At 42.0% G+C, this 17,625-nt stretch overlaps 2 protein-coding genes across 5 annotated transcripts in view; one reads left to right on the top strand and one right to left on the bottom strand.

Annotated features, from left to right (window-relative positions):
* The window catches only part of LOC146497731 (5'-AMP-activated protein kinase subunit gamma-1-like), a 23,833-nt gene extending 13,203 nt beyond the window's left edge, over positions 1–10,630 (top strand). For 3 of the 4 annotated variants that reach the window (XM_085139153.1, XM_085139154.1, XM_085139155.1), the window contains 12 exons: positions 2,121–2,172; positions 4,417–4,523; positions 5,637–5,718; positions 6,243–6,301; positions 6,385–6,430; positions 7,750–7,804; positions 7,914–8,040; positions 8,440–8,605; positions 8,705–8,742; positions 8,826–8,972; positions 9,062–9,155; positions 10,273–10,630. In XM_085139153.1, coding sequence (XP_084995279.1) covers positions 2,121–2,172; positions 4,417–4,523; positions 5,637–5,718; positions 6,243–6,301; positions 6,385–6,430; positions 7,750–7,804; positions 7,914–8,040; positions 8,440–8,605; positions 8,705–8,742; positions 8,826–8,972; positions 9,062–9,155; positions 10,273–10,304 — 1,005 coding nt within the window. In that variant the 3' untranslated portion in view covers positions 10,305–10,630. Of the gene's footprint in view, positions 1–2,120; positions 2,173–4,416; positions 4,524–5,636; positions 5,719–6,242; positions 6,302–6,384; positions 6,431–7,749; positions 7,805–7,913; positions 8,041–8,439; positions 8,606–8,704; positions 8,743–8,825; positions 8,973–9,061; positions 9,246–10,272 lie in introns of all 4 variants that reach the window. The other variant, XR_014870468.1, reaches the window with a different exon arrangement.
* Positions 10,519–17,625, bottom strand: part of bcl2b (BCL2 apoptosis regulator b) — a 30,653-nt gene continuing 23,546 nt past the window's right edge. The window contains exon 2 of the mRNA XM_085139161.1: positions 10,519–17,625. Coding sequence (XP_084995287.1) covers positions 17,488–17,625 — 138 coding nt within the window. The 3' untranslated portion in view covers positions 10,519–17,487.

Below are 17,625 nucleotides of genomic sequence, written 5' to 3'. Positions count from 1 at the left end.
CAGACTTCATGTACAGCATCTCAAAACTCCAGATACACATCAATGATGCTATAACTATGCAAGGTGGAAGTTTGTGGAGAGAGCGCTACAAGTTCACAGGCATTGACTGAACTGTCTCAGGGATCAGGATTTAACTGCATGAAATATGTGTGTTTAGGTCAACAACAAGGCTACTGAGCCATATCCTCCTTCCTTACAGGTAAACTATTTTTTGCACCGGTTCAGTGTTGGCAACAAAAAAAGACTCCATGGGAAGCTGATAACTATTTTTTTCCCTTTGTGCCTGAATAACAGTGGCTTGCATGTCTCCCATCTATGAGTCACGTGCTTTGTTTACTCAGAGTCATGAGTTTATCTGCAAATTGGTGTACAGAAGGCAGAGATGCAAATCCTTTTAATTCAGGTTCGCTTTTCCTCAAGCCTTGCTCTTGCGTCAGCAGGACTTTGTTTGTACCATAAGCTCTGAGCTGCTCTAGCTGCAGAGGAGAGGGTGTAAACATTGTCTTGACATTTAAGCCATAACTCAAACAGCTTTCAGTGTCAGCTAAGCCGCTGCATAATTGACTGTAACCGGAAAAACAGCTGAGAACAAGTTCAGTCTTTGTCACAAGACTTTTCACTGAAGGTTTATTTGGATTCTGACAGCCTGTGTCTGGATTTTATACCAGATTTCTTTGAGCTAGAGAGGAATTACTCCATCGCTCACTGTGCTGCTTTAATGAATAATTATCTGAAGACCCGTCTACTTTGAGTGATTGTGGATTCTAGCCAACGATGGTAAATCAATATTTCATCACCAGTGTTGTATACGGTTGATATTAACACCCAGGGACACACGATTGTGGTTGGAGGGCGATGAGCCGTTGCGGGTCAGCTCCTCTGCGCTTCCTCTGTCATACCTTAAGGGACACTTGGAAAATAAACTGAAGTTGTTGCAGTTTACCTTTTGGCCAGAAGTGATTAAATTCATAGATCCGCGCTTGTCTGCTTCCCCGTAGTTCTCCTTTAACACAAAAGCGGTGCCTACTGCGATGCCGCAACCAGAGATTTATGAAAGTGCAGGGGTAGTTTTTTTTTTTTTTGTTTTTTTTTTTGGACAAGAGAAGCGCTGTGTCACCGTTGCAGGACAACACCAGGGGGGAAGGGGGTGGGGGCTGTTGAACATCCACGAGTAGGCATGCGGATGCTCTCCTGCTGTGCTGCAGTGGCTTCTTGTGAATATGTGCTTGCAAATTAGGAGCCAGGGGAAATCGGGTATCAACAAGCGCACTTTGAGTATGCAAATATCTCAGCATGACACAGCATATTTTCGGCTGGCTACTGCACTGTGATGTGAGGGAGAGGGAGTCAGCACAATCTGCATGCCATATTCTCGGGCTCCTACTACAAGGACCCCAAAGAGTTGCTTTAGTTCAGCCATGTGTCTCGTTATGTCTGAAGAAATTATCTCTGTGGATGTGACAAAGGAATCCCCAGCTTCTTGCTGCTAAGCAACACAAGGGATTTCCTTATATGGCGAAGCACCCAGGTTGCGCTGCACGGAGGGGTGTGTCCTGAGCGCACGGTGCTTCCTGCTTTCTATCTGTACCCCCGCCGACTCACCCCCCCCCCCCCCTTCGTGCCAGCGACTGTTATTGTGGTGAGTTTAGCAGATTGAGGCTTTAACAATGAATTGGGCCGATTCGTTGCAGTTGGATTACTGCTCACGCGTCTGTGCAGTGGCTGTATGAGCAGCGTTGGTTTCCTCCGCTGCAGCAAATGGATCAGGACTGTTCCACTGCGAGTTTTTAAGGGGGTGTGTGCGTGTGTGAGAAGTCTAATATTGTGCCGCTAAAGTTGTACCTCCTCCGCGCGAGGGTTCTTATCGCGTTACCTGCGTATATTTAGCGGACCTGTTGTAGGATTACGTAATCGGTACAGCGACAGGGTCGCACGTCGCGGTTTAGTAGTTTTGGTTGTTTTGCGCACCGCGTTCGGTGCGATCACAGTCTCCTGGGGCCGCTGGGGAAAAAGTCGGCGTCGCTGCTGCGCTCTCACAATTTACAGCAAAGTTTTTGTGTGTGTGCTGCGGGGACTTGCTGCGCTCTTCACTGCGAACTTGTGCCTTTGCTCTCTCCTAGGTCTACAGTTTATTCGAAGGCATGCTGGAGAAACTTGATCTAGACGATGATGGTAAGTAACCAATTGCAATATTTGCTGATCCAGTGCTCACCTTTTCCTGTGTGTGTGTGTTTTTGCGCGTGTGCGCATAATCTTCACCTGGCCTGGCTCGGTATAATGAGGGTGAAGGTGATCAAGACGTGTTGCCAGATTCAGGTGAATGTGCCAGGTTAAAAACCTGCTCCCCTGTTCGCAGTGCGCTGTGTGCGGCGCGTGTGTAGACCTGTTCACAGAGGGCCAGCTATTCATCCGAATTGTGTCAGTATCACCCTGTTGATTGCCCCCACAGACTGCTTTCTACCGGTGTGCTCTCAAAACGTGCGTGTGTTTGCGCGCGCCTGTTATTTGCCCCCCGTCTCCTTGTCGTCACTGTTTTAAATGCTGAATGTTGCGGCAGGGTTGACGAATCAATGCGCATACACTTGCCCAAGAGGCCGTATTATAACCAATACAGACTACTGTGTGCAAATGTATTGGGGTAATCAAAGGTTACACACACACACACACACAGTCTTCACAGCATGTAGGGGAGGGTTTTAATTGGTGTGCTAACTATGTCATCTCCTTGAAATATAAAACAAATATTTATCAAAATGGTAATGAAAGCTCCCAAACCAACTTAAAATAAAATAAAGACATTTAAATTGACCTTAAGCAACTGAAATAATTTCCATGGTTTTACACGATGCATTAAATCACTTATGGGCTTTTACTTGAACCTATCTGTGAATTTTCTGTCACGGCAACATGTTGCAAGGATGTTATCTCCTGCAGTACTTTCCTGTCCATGTTTTCCCACTGTTTGTGTACTTCTATGTTTAAAGTGTAATTATCTCTAAGATGGAGCACTAAAGTGGCTGTAAGTGGTTCAGTCCCGTAATGGTTAGTGTGTGTGGTGTTGTTTCCAAGCTCTCGTTTTATACTCCCTGTGAGATTTCCGCCTTCCTCTCAAACCGCGGTGTACAGAAATTAAAATATTACTTCTGTAGTTATCTTCTAAATATTTACTATTAGCTGACACTGCTGGAGGAGGTTTTAAAACCGTTAGCTCTAAAACCCAATGAAAGCACCTCATTACAAATAAAATCATATTACTGGCAAATTGTGATTAAAAATAAAAAAAATTGTTCTCCAGAAAAAGTTCCCCGTGAGTGTTATATGGATATTTTAAATACTGTAGATTAATTTGAACACAAAGTAACTTATAGTCTGTAGAATCACATGTTTGTAATGTAGCTGTACTGTAGGACCACAAATCTTGAAATAAATGGTTCTTGATATTGAGTTCAGAGTCTGAAGGCTCAAGTGACGTAGGACAAAATAAAGGATGCACTCTGAACAGGTCAGCAGTCTGTTGCAGAGTACATTAAATATATTTTAAAAAAATAAATAAAAAGCTTTAGCTGAATTACAAGGCTTGAGCACTGTCTTATCTACAAGGTGACTAAAACTGTTTATAAAAAAAAAAATGAAGGTGGTGTCTTAGCAAAATATCTGGTTAAACTTTATTTAGTCCCCACCCACCCCCACCAACTGATATTATACTGAAGGTGGTGGTGGTATCTGCACCAATTCTCTTTGCTTTGTAAAACGAGACATTGTAAGAGCTGACGTTTGGTCTCCATGATCAGAACTTTCTTTCATAAGGTGCTAAATGAGTTATTAAAGACTATTTTACATAACACTTTGACCTCCTCTAGATTACACATGTTGACCCTGTTGGTTAGTAAGAGAAAACTTGTATTACGCTGATGAATCAGAGAACCCGTTTACTTGGGGTTGCTAGCTCTGTTTCTACACAAAATACAGCACCCTATGCAGAGCAAGCAGAGCCAGCTTGCCTGAGGTTTATCCACAATGTGCAAGTGCAGACAACTGGAAGAAGCTGTTGGTCTCCGAGCTTGACACGCTCAGTCCATTTTTAACAGGACATGAAATAACTATGAAATCTAGACGCAACGGTTTTCAGTGAAACCAGATGTAAGCGGAGTTTAGCCTGTTTCCAGAGACAATTGTGGCCAAAAGATGGCGCTAATGTCAAGGATGGATGTAAACTGGCACGTGAGCAGCTTTATGGCAGAATGCTGTTTTGAGATGAAAGGAGAGATTGCTTTCACTTTACTATGTTTTAAATGATGCCAATTTTTAGATTTTACTGAACAAGCACAGCTTGCTTTGCTTTTTTGATAGAATGCCACTGGTCTGGAAGTGTTTTCACACTGGTTTTATTTATTTATTTTTTGTTTTGTTTCGCAGCTGCTGAACCCGAGAGTGATATTTACATGCGCTTTATGAAATCCCACAAGTGCTATGACATCGTCCCCACAAGCTCCAAGTTGGTTGTGTTTGACACAGCACTCCAAGTAAGCACAATAATATACTCTGTCCTTTTGACTGCAGACAAAGCTGTTATGACTTGTTGTTGTTGTTTTGTTTTTGTTTTTTTGTTTTAAAAACAGAAGCAGGCACTCAGGCTAAGTTAATGTTCAATAAACTAAGCTGAAGTATTTTACCTCTCAGCAGTTTCTGTGAAGTGGCTGATCAAACTGTCATAAAGCTGTTAAACACTAATCCTCGAAAGTCTTTGATGCGTAGTTCTTTAACTACTAAATGCACTAAGGCAATGGGTTAAGAGAAGCAGTTCTCTGGGTCAAAATGACTTATTCATGTCAGGTCAGAGGAAAATGGGCAGACTGCTTTAAGCTGATAGAGAAGCAAAAGTAACACAAATAACCACTCGCTACGTAAAATGTAAGAAAAGCATCTCTGAGCACCACAGGTTGAACCTTGAAGCAGAATGCCACACCAGGTGCCTGTTGGATAAGAACAGAGGCTAAAATTTGTAGGATCACCAAAACTGGACTGTAGATGATGGGAAAAATGTTGTCTGGTCTGATGAGCCTTATTTTCTGCTGCAAAATTACAATTCTAGTATCAAAGTGTGGCGTAAACAAGATGAAGTTCAGGCTGCTGTGGTGTAATGGTCTGGAGACATTTTCTTGGCACACTTTAAGCCCCTCAGTAACAATTGAGTGCTTAAACAACACAGAGTACCTGATTATTATTGCTGACCATGTCCATCTTTATGGTCATCTTTATGACCACAGTGTACCATCTTCTATTACCTGCTTCCAGCATCATGTCACAAAACTCAAATTATCTCAAAACTTGTATCTTGAACTTGACTGTTCAAGAAACACGTTCACTGCACTCAAGTAGCCTCTACAGTCACCATATTTCAGTACAGCCGAGCACCTTTGAGATGTGGTGGAACAGGGGATTTACATCGTAGATGTGCAGCTGACAAAATTACTGAGCAATGTTTCCAGCAGATCCAACCCAGTACTATGAAGGTGTAACTAATAAAATAGACGGTAAAGGTGTATCAGTTTATGATAGGCATTAACTCCTAAGAGTTCACAGAATAATAAACAGAACAGTCACCACCTGCAATCAATTCAACGTTTCTTTGGCAGGTTAAGAAAGCCTTTTTTGCCTTGGTAGCCAACGGTGTGCGGGCTGCTCCACTATGGGACACAGAGAAGCAAAGCTTTGTGGGTAAGAAACTTGACAAATAGGCCATTCTTATTGTTCACTAAATAAAATACAGTTTATTGAAGGAACTGCTATTTTTATTTGGGGTTTTTTCGACATTTAAAAAGCTTCTCCATCAAAGATGCAGTCAATTGTGGTCTGTACTTGACTTTTACACTTTTTACTGTGTGAGTATAAGTTCAAGAGTTTAAGTTCTTGTAATAGAGTTGTATAATAAGCTATAAAATGCAGAAAAAATCCTGTATTAAGAATTTAGATGAGAAAAAGAAAATGAGAAAAACATCTCTGTAAACTTCTGTCACTACAGTGGTGTCAAAAGGCAGACCAGAGGTGAATTGGATTTGCTGTGCTTTATTGAAACGACTTGTGATGAATAATGAATGCAGAGTCAGTGTGAGAATAAAGCTGTGGTGTGCTGTTTAGACCACGCCCTTATAAGCACTGTCTCTACCCAGCTGCACGCAGGCTTGGCTCTGTGTTGTTATTCATTATTTCAATGTGATTTTTAATGCCTGTTTTCATTGCAGGAATGCTGACAATCACAGATTTCATCATCATACTACACAGATACTATAAGTCACCGATGGTAGGTGCAGGTCACAGCTAAGGCGTGTGAGATTTACCCCTCGTTCCACCAAGACGTACAGTTTTCTTTTGGTTCTCTTTCAGGTGCAAATTTATGAACTAGAGGAACATAAGCTCGAGACGTGGAGAGGTAAGTGCTTGTTCTCCTGTGGTGCATGGATATTGTACGGGTTTCTTTCATTTTTACCAAAAAAGGAAAAGATCATTAAAAGAAAAAATTAATAAATACCTGACTTGGACTGAGGCTGAAGGAATGCTGTTTGTCTGTTTGGGAGTGTAGAAAAGATTAAAAAAGAAAAGTCAGTGTGATACATGAGAAAATTCCACCCGACCAAAAACTATTTGTACTTGTTTGTATCTAATGACACGCTGATAATAAAAATGAACGAATGTGAATGAGTGCCAAAATAATAATGCCATTGTTTTGGAAAAATGAAACCCCGTTAGACCAAATGATACTCACTGGATAAGACAAATGATGTCAAACTTTCCACTAGAAAGAATAACATACAGTCATGTGAATGCAAAGGTTTTCACAGGACTCTGTGCAGTCATGTGGAAAAACTAAGTACACCCTTACTGTGTACATAGGAATTAAGAGTAGCAGCTGGGTGCTGATAATGAAATTTTTTTTTTTTTTTTTTTTTTAATTGATGATCAGTAATTTTGATCACCTCTGTAAAAGCAGATTTGCTTTTACTGGTCTGGAGCATTCAGGTGTGTGTTAAAACAGTGCTACAATGGCCAATCGGCAAAATGTCCCCAAGGTCAGACTGCACAGTGCTCAGAGAAACTGCGCTCAGACTCTCAGACTCGGGTTTTTGAAAACTCTACGAGCCTCGAGTAGCATGTTAAATGTTAAAGTTCATCACAGTACAATTAGAAAATGACTGAACATTTATTACTTGTTTGGAAGGGTTGCCAGAAGTCACGCATGAAGGCCAGCGGTCCAACAGCTAAAGCTGGGTCATGCAACAGGAAGTGTTCCCAAACACAGCCGCAAATCTGCAACAGAATGTCTGAAAAAGCGCAAGAATAAAGGTGTTGCAATGATTCAAAGTCCAGCCCTCATCCTTATTGAAGTGCTGTGGCAGGACGTTAAAGTACCCACAAACGTCAATTAACTCAAACCGACGTTATAAAAAGAAAGTGCTCCAAAATTCCTCCCCAACAATGTGAGAGACTGATAAAGCCATAGAGAAAATAATTACTTCAAGTTGTTAAGGCTAAAGGCGGTTCCACAAGCTGGTGAATTATGGGGTGTATTGCATAAAATCCTGTGAAAAGTGTTTTTTCATTTGACTGTATGGAAAACACTGAGCAAATAATTAAATTCTTGTTTGTTGGTTGTTGTTTTTGTTTGTTTTTTTTCTTTTAAATATATGGATGCATATTTTGTCTGTGTAGAAGTGATTGTAAGCCACCATTGTTTTGTTTCCTGCCTTGCAGAGGTTTACCTTCAAGCAACATTCAAACCTCTGGTGAACATATCACCAGATGCAAGGTATGTTTTCAGAAGAAATAAAATATGTAATGTGTCGTTACGTATATTTGTGAGTGAGGATTTTTTTTTTTTTTTTTTTTTTTGCAACTAACATCTGCTGTGCTTGCAGCCTATTTGACGCCGTCTACACTCTCATCAAAAACAAAATTCACCGGCTGCCTGTCATCGACCCCGTTACAGGGAATGCACTTTATATTCTCACACACAAGAGGATCCTCAAGTTCCTCCAGCTCTTTGTGAGTCCAACCCATCAGCTTGCATTAGCATGCATAAGCTCAACGTGGTTTATTGATTTTTTTTTTAAATTTATATAGGTACAAATGCGTATTATGAACTGTAGATGGGCTTTTAAACTACATACATGATTCAATAAGAAACAAACCTTTTTTTTTTTCTTTTTTTTTTAAATTTGTTTTAAGCATGAAAAAATCAGAACATAACATATAGAAAGAGCAATAAAGGGCACAAACTGATTAAGATTATGCAGGCTGGGGACCTTCAAGGTGCTTTCTCTAGTCTTCTCTCACTTTCACTTAATTGGCTCCCCCTAGTGGTCAATTTTTTAAAAGGAAGAAATTGGATGAATTGTTTTGGCGTCTTCTTGCCTCTTCACTACGAGTGTTTGTGTGCCTCAGATGTGTGAGATGCCAAAGCCAGCTTTTATGAAACAGACTCTTGGCGAGCTGGGCATCGGAACATACCACGACATTGCTTTCATCCACCCAGACACACCCATCATCAAAGCACTCAACATCTTTGTGGAGCGGCGAGTGTCTGCTTTGCCTGTGGTGGATGACTCCGGTGAGACCACAAACTTCAGTACTGGCATCGTGTACCTTTTTTATTAACGCAACCTAATCAACTTTATACTAATTAAATTTTTTGTTCCTTCTCTTACAGGCAAAGTTGTGGATATTTACTCCAAGTTTGATGTGATTGTAAGTTTAATCATACCACATTTTTTGCTTTATCAAATACTTGGGGCATACTGTTGTTTGGTTGATTGTGTTGTTGTGTGTAGAACTTGGCTGCTGAGAAGACGTACAACAATCTGGACATTTCAGTGACCCAGGCTCTGAAACATCGCTCTCAGTACTTCGAAGGAGTTATGAAGTGCCATAAAATGGAAACGATGGAGACCATTGTGGACAGGATAGTCAAAGCTGAAGTAAGATACAGAGACGGTGGATTCAATTCCTCAGGCATAGCCCCACTGCTGATTTCCAGCTCACCTGTAACTGTGCGTTATTGTTCCAGGTGCATCGATTGGTGGTGGTGGACGAGCGCTCCAGTATCGAGGGCATCGTTTCCCTGTCAGACATCCTTCAGGCGCTGGTGCTCAGTCCTGCAGGTATAGATGCTCAGCATTGCTAGCGTCAACTCCCCCTCTGCCCTGGACCTTGAGCTCTCTCTCCCCACCTGCCCTCTAACCCTGCCCCAGGTAGGAAATACGCCTGTTTGGCTCGCAGCTGGCTATCACCTGTAGCTGGCTATGAAGAGGCATGGTGGCCATCTGTCCGGTGTCCTGTTTGTCCTGCTGGCTGCAGCATTGTGCAGCAGTGTTGTGTGGATTTTTGTGTTTGGACAGAATGCATAGACGGAAAAACTTGCAGCCAGTTCTTGAGCAAAATTAAAAGTAAATGCGAGCTTGGTGGTTTTCAGTTTACAGTGGCTTTTGTTTAGAAACGAGGAATAATGTGTAAGTAGGATAAAGGGAACCTCTGTTAACAAGGATGAGTCCACGTTAGTATCGCACTGGAATTCATCGTACACTTGCGGTACTTCAGTTTTGCAAAGGGCTTTCCACTGCGGCCCAAATGTTTGCTCCCTCCAGACACTTTAATGAACTATGTATGCTCTGCTTTGCTGATGTTTGGCCTGCAGCAAGCTCTACATTTAGTATTGATGTGCTTGAAAGAAACTAACATGCTTGCGCAGTTATTATTTTATTTTTTGTGTGTGGTTTGTTCAGATTATAACCCCATCAGATATGAGATGGTGCAAAGTACTTGAAAGAAAACGCAGCACACAGGCCTTTGTCACCTCATAAATTCTGTTTTTTTAACCCAGCTCTTATTGACGTCTCTCTCAAGCCGTTTCGGGTTCTTCCTGAGTCTAAAGAAAATCTAGCGGGGCAGTTGTGGAGAGTTTTAAGGAGAATAAAAAATGTTGTTTTGATAAAACAGGAAGTTCAGTTGGCGGGATGTTGTAACAGCAGGCAGACTTGTGCTCACACACCTGCTTTTATTGACCTTGGTGTGTAACTGCAGTTACACAGAAATGGTTGTTAAAATTCCAGTCATTGGTGTCGAGCCTAATTCCAAAAATCAAAAAGAATATAAGGATTAAATTAAAGTTTAAACTCTGCTCCTGTCTCTACTGCAATATTTATATTTCCTTTCCCTGTTAATTCATAACTTGTGCTCCCCCCCCCCCTCCTTCTCCCCCTTCTTTCTTGTGCTCCCCAGATACCTGTAAGGAGGAGACCGCGACTGAATAAGAAGTGGATGTATCAGCTTAAGTGGAGATGTGGTGAGAGTAATTAAATTGAAACATTAAGGTAGGGAGTGTAAGGCTGAGTGGAGCCAGGCTGAAGGTCCCAGATACCCCTGAAACCAATGCACTAATAAAGGCTTGGAACCCAAAGAGCTAAACTGCTGAGTGAAGTGGACTTCTGCACTGAAGATTGGATTTTCTTTTCTTTCTCTCCTGAATTTCTTTTTCTTTGTTTTCTTGTTTGTTTTTTAACACTGATCAGATATGCATATGTTAAGGGTGTAGACACTGATCAGCTGCAACATTAAAACCACTGATGGGCGGAGTAAATATTGAGTCCAGTGTGTTCTAATTGTGTTTTGGGTCCCGACATTTATGAGGTACATAACATTCCTTGCTTGATGATTCTGTTAAAACAAGACTGATTAGACGCTAAATTAGAAGAAACGAGAATAGGTCATAGAAAAAAGTGTTTGAACGTTTTTAAAAATCTGAGTTTTCTGCATGTTATTGCTGCTTGGGGCGTTCTCATTAACCGAACAATTCAGAGATGCATGAGAGATGTGTGGTGCATGCCTTTCCTTTAATGAGACCATGCAATGCAGGCTGGAAATTTAGAAAAAAAAAAGTGCCAAAGATGCTCATGAGTTGTGTACAGATGCCTCAGATTAGTGGAAAGGGGCTATAGCCATCCACCAACCACCTGAACAGTTTTGCAAACCAGCCCATCTCTGACCCCCAAGGCAAAAGTTCTCAGGAACACTTCAGTAAACTGCTTCTAAACTTCCCAGATCCCAATCTAATAAGTCATCCCTGGGGAGCACAGGTATGACCTGATCCACCAGGGGTTTGCCCTCATTGTATGATGCCAGATAGAACAGGACACCCAAGGGTGCTGTCTCCATTCTCAATACACTACAGCAGGTTTGGTGGTGTGACGGAGACCTGCCAACAGTATTGGGACGGTGGTTCTTATGTTGTGGCTGATTCCTGTTAACACAGATAAACTCCATTACGGTCTCTTTCTGGGGAAAGTTTGGAAACGTCAACACGGGTTCTGGTGGGTTTGGGATTCAGTGTTTCGGGTTGTGTAGTTACAATCATGCTGCTGTCATCACAAGTTTAAGTCATGTAGGAAGCCGAGCGTTAACTGGTAGCAAAACCACACGTCACCTGCAATGTGGCCACTTGACGCCATTAATTGCCAGTGCCAATACAGACCTACTCAATGCCCAATATTTATTTGTGCCTTTATTTTCTTCTCTCCACAGAAATGTATGTTGTAAAATGGGTGCAATGATGAGTATGAATGTGTAATATTGAAGTAGAGTGCAAATTGTACCTGCTTCTTCAAAGGTGTGCATTAACTTGGTTGGTTTGGGGGCGGCATAAATTTAAAACTGTGCCAGAAGCGTCAAGAAGTTCTGTTAAATCTTATTCTTGAAAGAAAATCCTAAATCATGCACGAAGATGCACGCTTCTGTCAGCCAGGAGTGCTTTAAGTCACGAGTGATCAATAAGAGTTAAGTATGGATTTTTATAATGGTAACACCTGGTTCAGGAAAAAGCCTTTTTAAATATTTGAAAAGCCCCCCCCCCCCCCCCCCCCTTCCCATTTATTTTCAGTAGTTTTGAATCTTCAAATCAGTCTGGTTATCTCAGCTGTAGCTCGACAGGACTCATCTCCATCTTCGAGTGTAAATAGGATCGTTTTGGGGAAATGTGTCACAGAAAGCTTTATTTTTATGAACACTGACGTGTTTGAAGAGAGACTGCAGGTTTAATGTTATTTTTGTAAATACATTGTGGCAATATGTGTAGGTCAGAGAAACTTTGTAACGGATCAACATGTACTGTAAATGTGCAAGCATGAGAAACTACACTTCAGCAGTATGAATGTTGTTTTTTTTGTTTTCTTTTACTTTTTCTATTTTTCTGGCTGCAGAAAAATAAAGAGACACTGAATGTACTGTAAGCCATGTTTTTCTTTTTTTGAGGGGGGGCGGGGGTTTTCATACGTGTTAGGGGTGAAAAAATAAGATCAAACTTACTTATGGAGAGGCTAGATGCTCCACGACGTGAATTCTCCCAAGACGTATTGATCCTGGAGCGGTCGATATTGAAGCTCAACTCAGCTGTATTTTTATAGCATTTTTCATGTGCACATTTCTAGTGCTTCCTCTAGAAAATTTAATAATGCAAAAAATGTAAGCTTAAAAATGCTAACATCAAAATGAGACAGCGTTAAGTAAATAAATATAAACTTTCAGCAGCAACAAATGGTAAAATGTTAAAAATGCACCAATAAAACACGATTTTAAATGTTTTTATAGGAACTGAAGAAATACAGTTCAGTGTGAAAAATAAGTTGGACAAAAGTAATAAAATGGTGTAAAAATGCTTAAATAGTTTGAGTCCTTGCATTCTGATTTAAAAAGATTATTATTTGTGTATTTAAATATATTTAGATTAGCAGTAAAACTTGCTCCTGAGAAAATGTGTGCGCTCAGATTCGGACACAAGCCTTTGGCACTATGCAAACACATGATCACCTGACCTCTCACACATTTCACAATAGACCAATGTTAGCTCTCAAAAACACTGTTGCAATAGTGTCCCAATTTAACACCCACACCCCTCCAGTGAACCTAAACCCTGAAGTGCAGCATTCAAAGTTGGTGTGCTACACATGAGGACGATGCACTCGCCGGCCACCTTGGATTGCTTGGACCCCCTTTTTTTGCCCTTAGAACTGCTTTAGTTCTTTATGGCAAAGATTCGACACAGTGCTGAAAAACATTCCTGTGAGACTTTGGTCAATATTGATATTATGACTGCATTCTCTGTGAAACCTAAAGATGATTGTGTTGGGGGAAAATCCTAGAAGATCAGCGGTTTCTGAAAGCCAGCCCAACTGGCTCCCAACAAAGATGCCAAGCTCAAAGTCGCTTAAATCATCTTTCTTCCTTTCTGATGCTCGGTTTGAACTTCAGGCTTTTTGATCACATCTACATGAATAAATGCATTGAGGTACTCTACTGTGTGTAGCGTTTACTTACTTGTACACTGTAAAGAAATAAGTAGTTAATAATACCAGAAACTTTGAGTGTCTTGTTTCCTCCTTAAATGAGATTTAGATTCCTGTCTCTCAGATTATTTTTTCCTCTCCTTCAGCAAATGTTTCACTGACCACAGACAGCTGAACTTCCCCAGTGCTGGAAGCTGTTGAGGTTCCAGCACTGGGGCCTTTTCTCTTTGTGGCACGCTGCCCTGAGGATATTTTAGAGCAGGGATAGGCAGCCATATGTGCCAGAGTGTGGCCGGAAAAGGATGACTTGTTTTAAAACACAATTTTAACACCCCAGCAGGTGGTGGTCCTCCCTGTATATGTGACCCACTTGGTAAAATCAGCTGCCATTTTTCTTGTAGATGAAGAAACTGTCAGCAGATACGCATGTCACAAACCCACCGTTGCCTGTGTTGGAAGCTAGTTGAACATATGTGCTGCAGCCACAAGGTGACACTGTAGTACAAACCTCTGGCAGCACGAGGCTTCACGCCGTATTTCCACAGTTGATCCCATCCTGGTATGAACAGGACCTCCTCTGCCTCATTCAATATTTACATTCCAATAACAGATTAATGATTTCCACACTGTCTATTTTTATATATTTATTTATTTATTTTACCTCTTTTGAGGAAGTGGCTTGATTTCAGCAGGAAGTTTTTAATGGTTGCTTCTAAATGAGGCAAAGGTATCATGTGTGGATCTGATGGACTTCCAAATGAAGGGTAAAGCTGGACCAGACTTAATCCAGACAATCTGCTTTGATCTCCCAATCTCCCCTGTGATATCCAGCTCTGGGAAAGCCTCCTTTACACCTTGTAGCCCTAAAGCAGAAGAGGCACAAGGGCTTCACCATCCTCCCCCTCCTCTTCTCACTGCCCATCTTTCTCCCCTTCTTTACACTCTCTCTCACACACACACACACACACATATATTCACCATCCACACCCACACTGGACTCTCTTTTGAAAGTCTAGGACTTGATTTAAAATTCCTCTTCAGAGCATGTCATGCATTTTATATGCATGGCGAGTGGGAAAGAGAGAGGAGGGATTGTGGGGGTTTGTGAGGAGGGGGGTTCGGGGGATGATGGGGCGGGTGGGGGCATCCAACCCAAATGAACTTCCCTCCGCTGTTGCTTTCCTCAGGGATATATATGTACACACCACCATCACCGCTCTCTTTTGCTCCTCGCCCCTCATTTTCTCGCGCCCACTCAACTCTTTCAACATTAGTTTTACTGCATAATGCTTTTCACAAATTCCACCGAACAGCCCGGGCGCCGTAGCCTTTGAAGACAAGTGTGATCAGAACAGAGGCAGGGGGTGTACAAAAACCTGGCCGCAGGGCATTTGGGGTTTTTGCACTCGTGTTTAGCGGCGTATGGAGCAGAGGAGGGAGGCTGACAACTGCAGTGTTTGGGGACAGCTTTGATGTCTGATGGGGTGCGGCTGCTGCTTCTTCTGCACAGTCCTTCACAAGGAGACTGTCACGTTGACACAGCCAGGCTTTATGCAGAGCAGAGCTGAGCCGAGCCGTGATGGATAACAGATAATCAAAAGAGCACAGCCGGGGCGGCTGCTCTTCACCTAAAACATCTCTCTTATTCTGTTTGCTGACTGGCTCCGACACCAAGACAGGAATCAATAAGACACCAAAGCAGCATCAACTCTGACTTCTGCATCTGCTGGAGAAAAATCTGGTTTATTAGGAACAATATGATCCCACTAGCTTATCGTGGATATAGCAGTAAACAACAGAAACACAATTCACTTTTCTTTTTTTTTCTTTTTCTTTTAAGTGCTACAGTTTTGCGATTATAGACATAAAACAGCACGGAAACCATAGTGCTACATTCATATATGCACAGAGTATAAAAATTACAGTATATTGCTGTTAAAGTCTTCCTATTCCTGCTCATAGCACCCTCAGTTTCTTACACACACACACACACACACTCATACACACACGCTCATACACACATCACAAATCACATTGTGAGCTGTTGTAATGAAAACTGGGTGGTTTTAACGTGAGAGCTGAGACAAGGTTTAGGTCTGGTAGGTCAACATTTTTTACAGATAAGCACTGAGTTATCATTGGAGCACAAGGCTGACAAAAGTTAGGCTAATATAGTACAGTAACACAAGACAAACCCTCCACAGAGAGATCACAAAACCTCACTGGACAGACTCTCAGTGAACTGAAGCAAAGTGTTTTCTCCTTTTCGCTATTATGTATTTTTTTCTTCATTTTTTTTTCCTTTTGAAATTAAAGATTAATACAAGTTAACTTTGGTTTCCAGCTCTCTAGCATACTATACTGAAAAATTGTGGCAGTTTAAGCTGTGAGTAAAATCAACAGTATAGCAGCCTTAAGCCGATGATAATACAAAACAGGGGGGAAAAAAAATCACTTTTTAAAACATGTCTTTTTTTTTTTTCTTGTTATAATAGCAGCCAGGAAATAACATTGTTACAGTGTGATTCCTTAGAAGAAACTGTTAAAAATCTGTGATCTGGTACCTCTGAATAAATAGAAAAATGCTACCTCTTTATTGTTATTTCTTGCCTGTTCTGTTATAAATATGGTTACGTGTAGCAGATATGCATCGTGTCTTTCATCCATGCAATGACAAAGAAGCTGAAGAGTTTTAGTGATAGAGAAATTTAAAGAAAAAAAAAAGAAAAGGTTTTCCACAAGTGACTTGCTGTACAACGCAGTATTTTGGAGGCCTTGAGTGCTTCCAAATTTTCAGTCGGACTGTAACACAAGACAAACATCGATTACAAAAACAGGCTGAAAGGAACCAATCAATGATTTGGGATGCATTTGCAGGCTGGAGAGAGGGGACATCTCAGGTTTCACACATGGGACCCCCTGGTTTTGCTGCTGGCATCTCCTCAGTCATTTGCGAGAGACTGTCTTCGGTTCAGAGTTCATTCTGTGGCAATACCGAGCCACTGTGAGACCTCGGCCGGGGCGAGGTCTGAAACCTGAGCGAGCCCATTCGACAGTAAAAGCAAATTTAAAAAATAAACGATGTCGTGTGCTAATAGTACGAGCTGTGATTATTTATAATTTGTAGGGCAGTGATTTTAGAAAAGGAGTGTGTCAGGAATGCACTCTTAAAACACTCCTTATGCAGCAGGAACCCTACTACAGGGTTTATTTTACTTCCGCCTCTTTCTTTTATGCTGTGCTGCACATCTCTCGTTCATCTTTCAGGCTTCTTTTGCATATTTTTTTTCTAAAACACTCCACATGCAAACTATTCGATTCGGTTTGCTGCAAAAATTTAAACCCAACACAGGAGCTTTCAAAGCGCTGCAAAAGAGCTCAGTCTTCTAGCAGCCTGTCCTCCATCACAGGCCAGGGAGAGCATAATGGAGCAGTGTGTGCTCAGAGTTCACTGGAGCGGTCTGAGGGGTGAAAGCAGTAGACACACACTGCGCTGGTTGTAGCGAGCTGTTTCCATTACACATTCTAAGCAGCTGCTGTTTGGAGGAAGTCTTTTGAAAGACGGCTTATGGGGGTAACTGGAGTCCACAGTTCAATTGGGGTCCTTCACCCTAACGAGCAGGGGTCGAGGCTGAGGCCTCACCCTCCCTGGCATCATCGTCACCATCATCCTTGCACCCCCTCCACCCTACATCCTACCGCCACCACTACCACCACGAAGGCCTCCAAACCGAGGACCTACACATGCGACGTCTAAACTAACACTCAACGTTCATGCTATAACTCCTAGAGAAGCAGGCCGAGCAAAAAGAAACAGAAAAAAAGCAAAGGCAAAAACATGCACTCCTCGTTACTCCGCTGTTGTAGTCAGCTTAGTGCGATTCCATCTAAAATGCATCCTTTGCTCTGTGGGTTTTGCCTCTGGTTTCTTCAGTTGTTTTGATTTGTGAATGTTTTGACACGAAGAGGCAGGGAAGAGGGAGTTTTTTCTGGGAGAGGCTTTGAAGAGATTCAGAAGAGTCTGAAGGTTGTCTCTGAGGGGTCAGGGGCATCTTTAAAAAAGGTGCAGGGAGGGGGGAAAAAAAGAAGGAGAGGCACCAGGAAAAAGAGGAGGAAGATGCTGAGATGAAAAGTCGAGCTGATTGAAAAGAGGCCGTGTTCACTTTTGTGTAAGGTATGCTCCGATGGTGAGGCTGGCCGCTCCGAGCGCAGCCAAGCCGAAAACTGTCTTGATGGAGGGCCAGGAGCAACTGAAGACGGAGTCCCTCTGTCTGTCGTACAGCTCCACAAATGCATC

The sequence above is a fragment of the Neolamprologus multifasciatus genome, chromosome 18 (genome assembly GCF_963576455.1).
Source record: "Neolamprologus multifasciatus chromosome 18, fNeoMul1.2, whole genome shotgun sequence".
NCBI lineage: Eukaryota > Metazoa > Chordata > Actinopteri > Cichliformes > Cichlidae > Neolamprologus > Neolamprologus multifasciatus.
The sequence above is the reverse complement of the archived record's forward strand: the minus strand, read 5'-3'. Positions and strand labels throughout refer to the sequence as shown.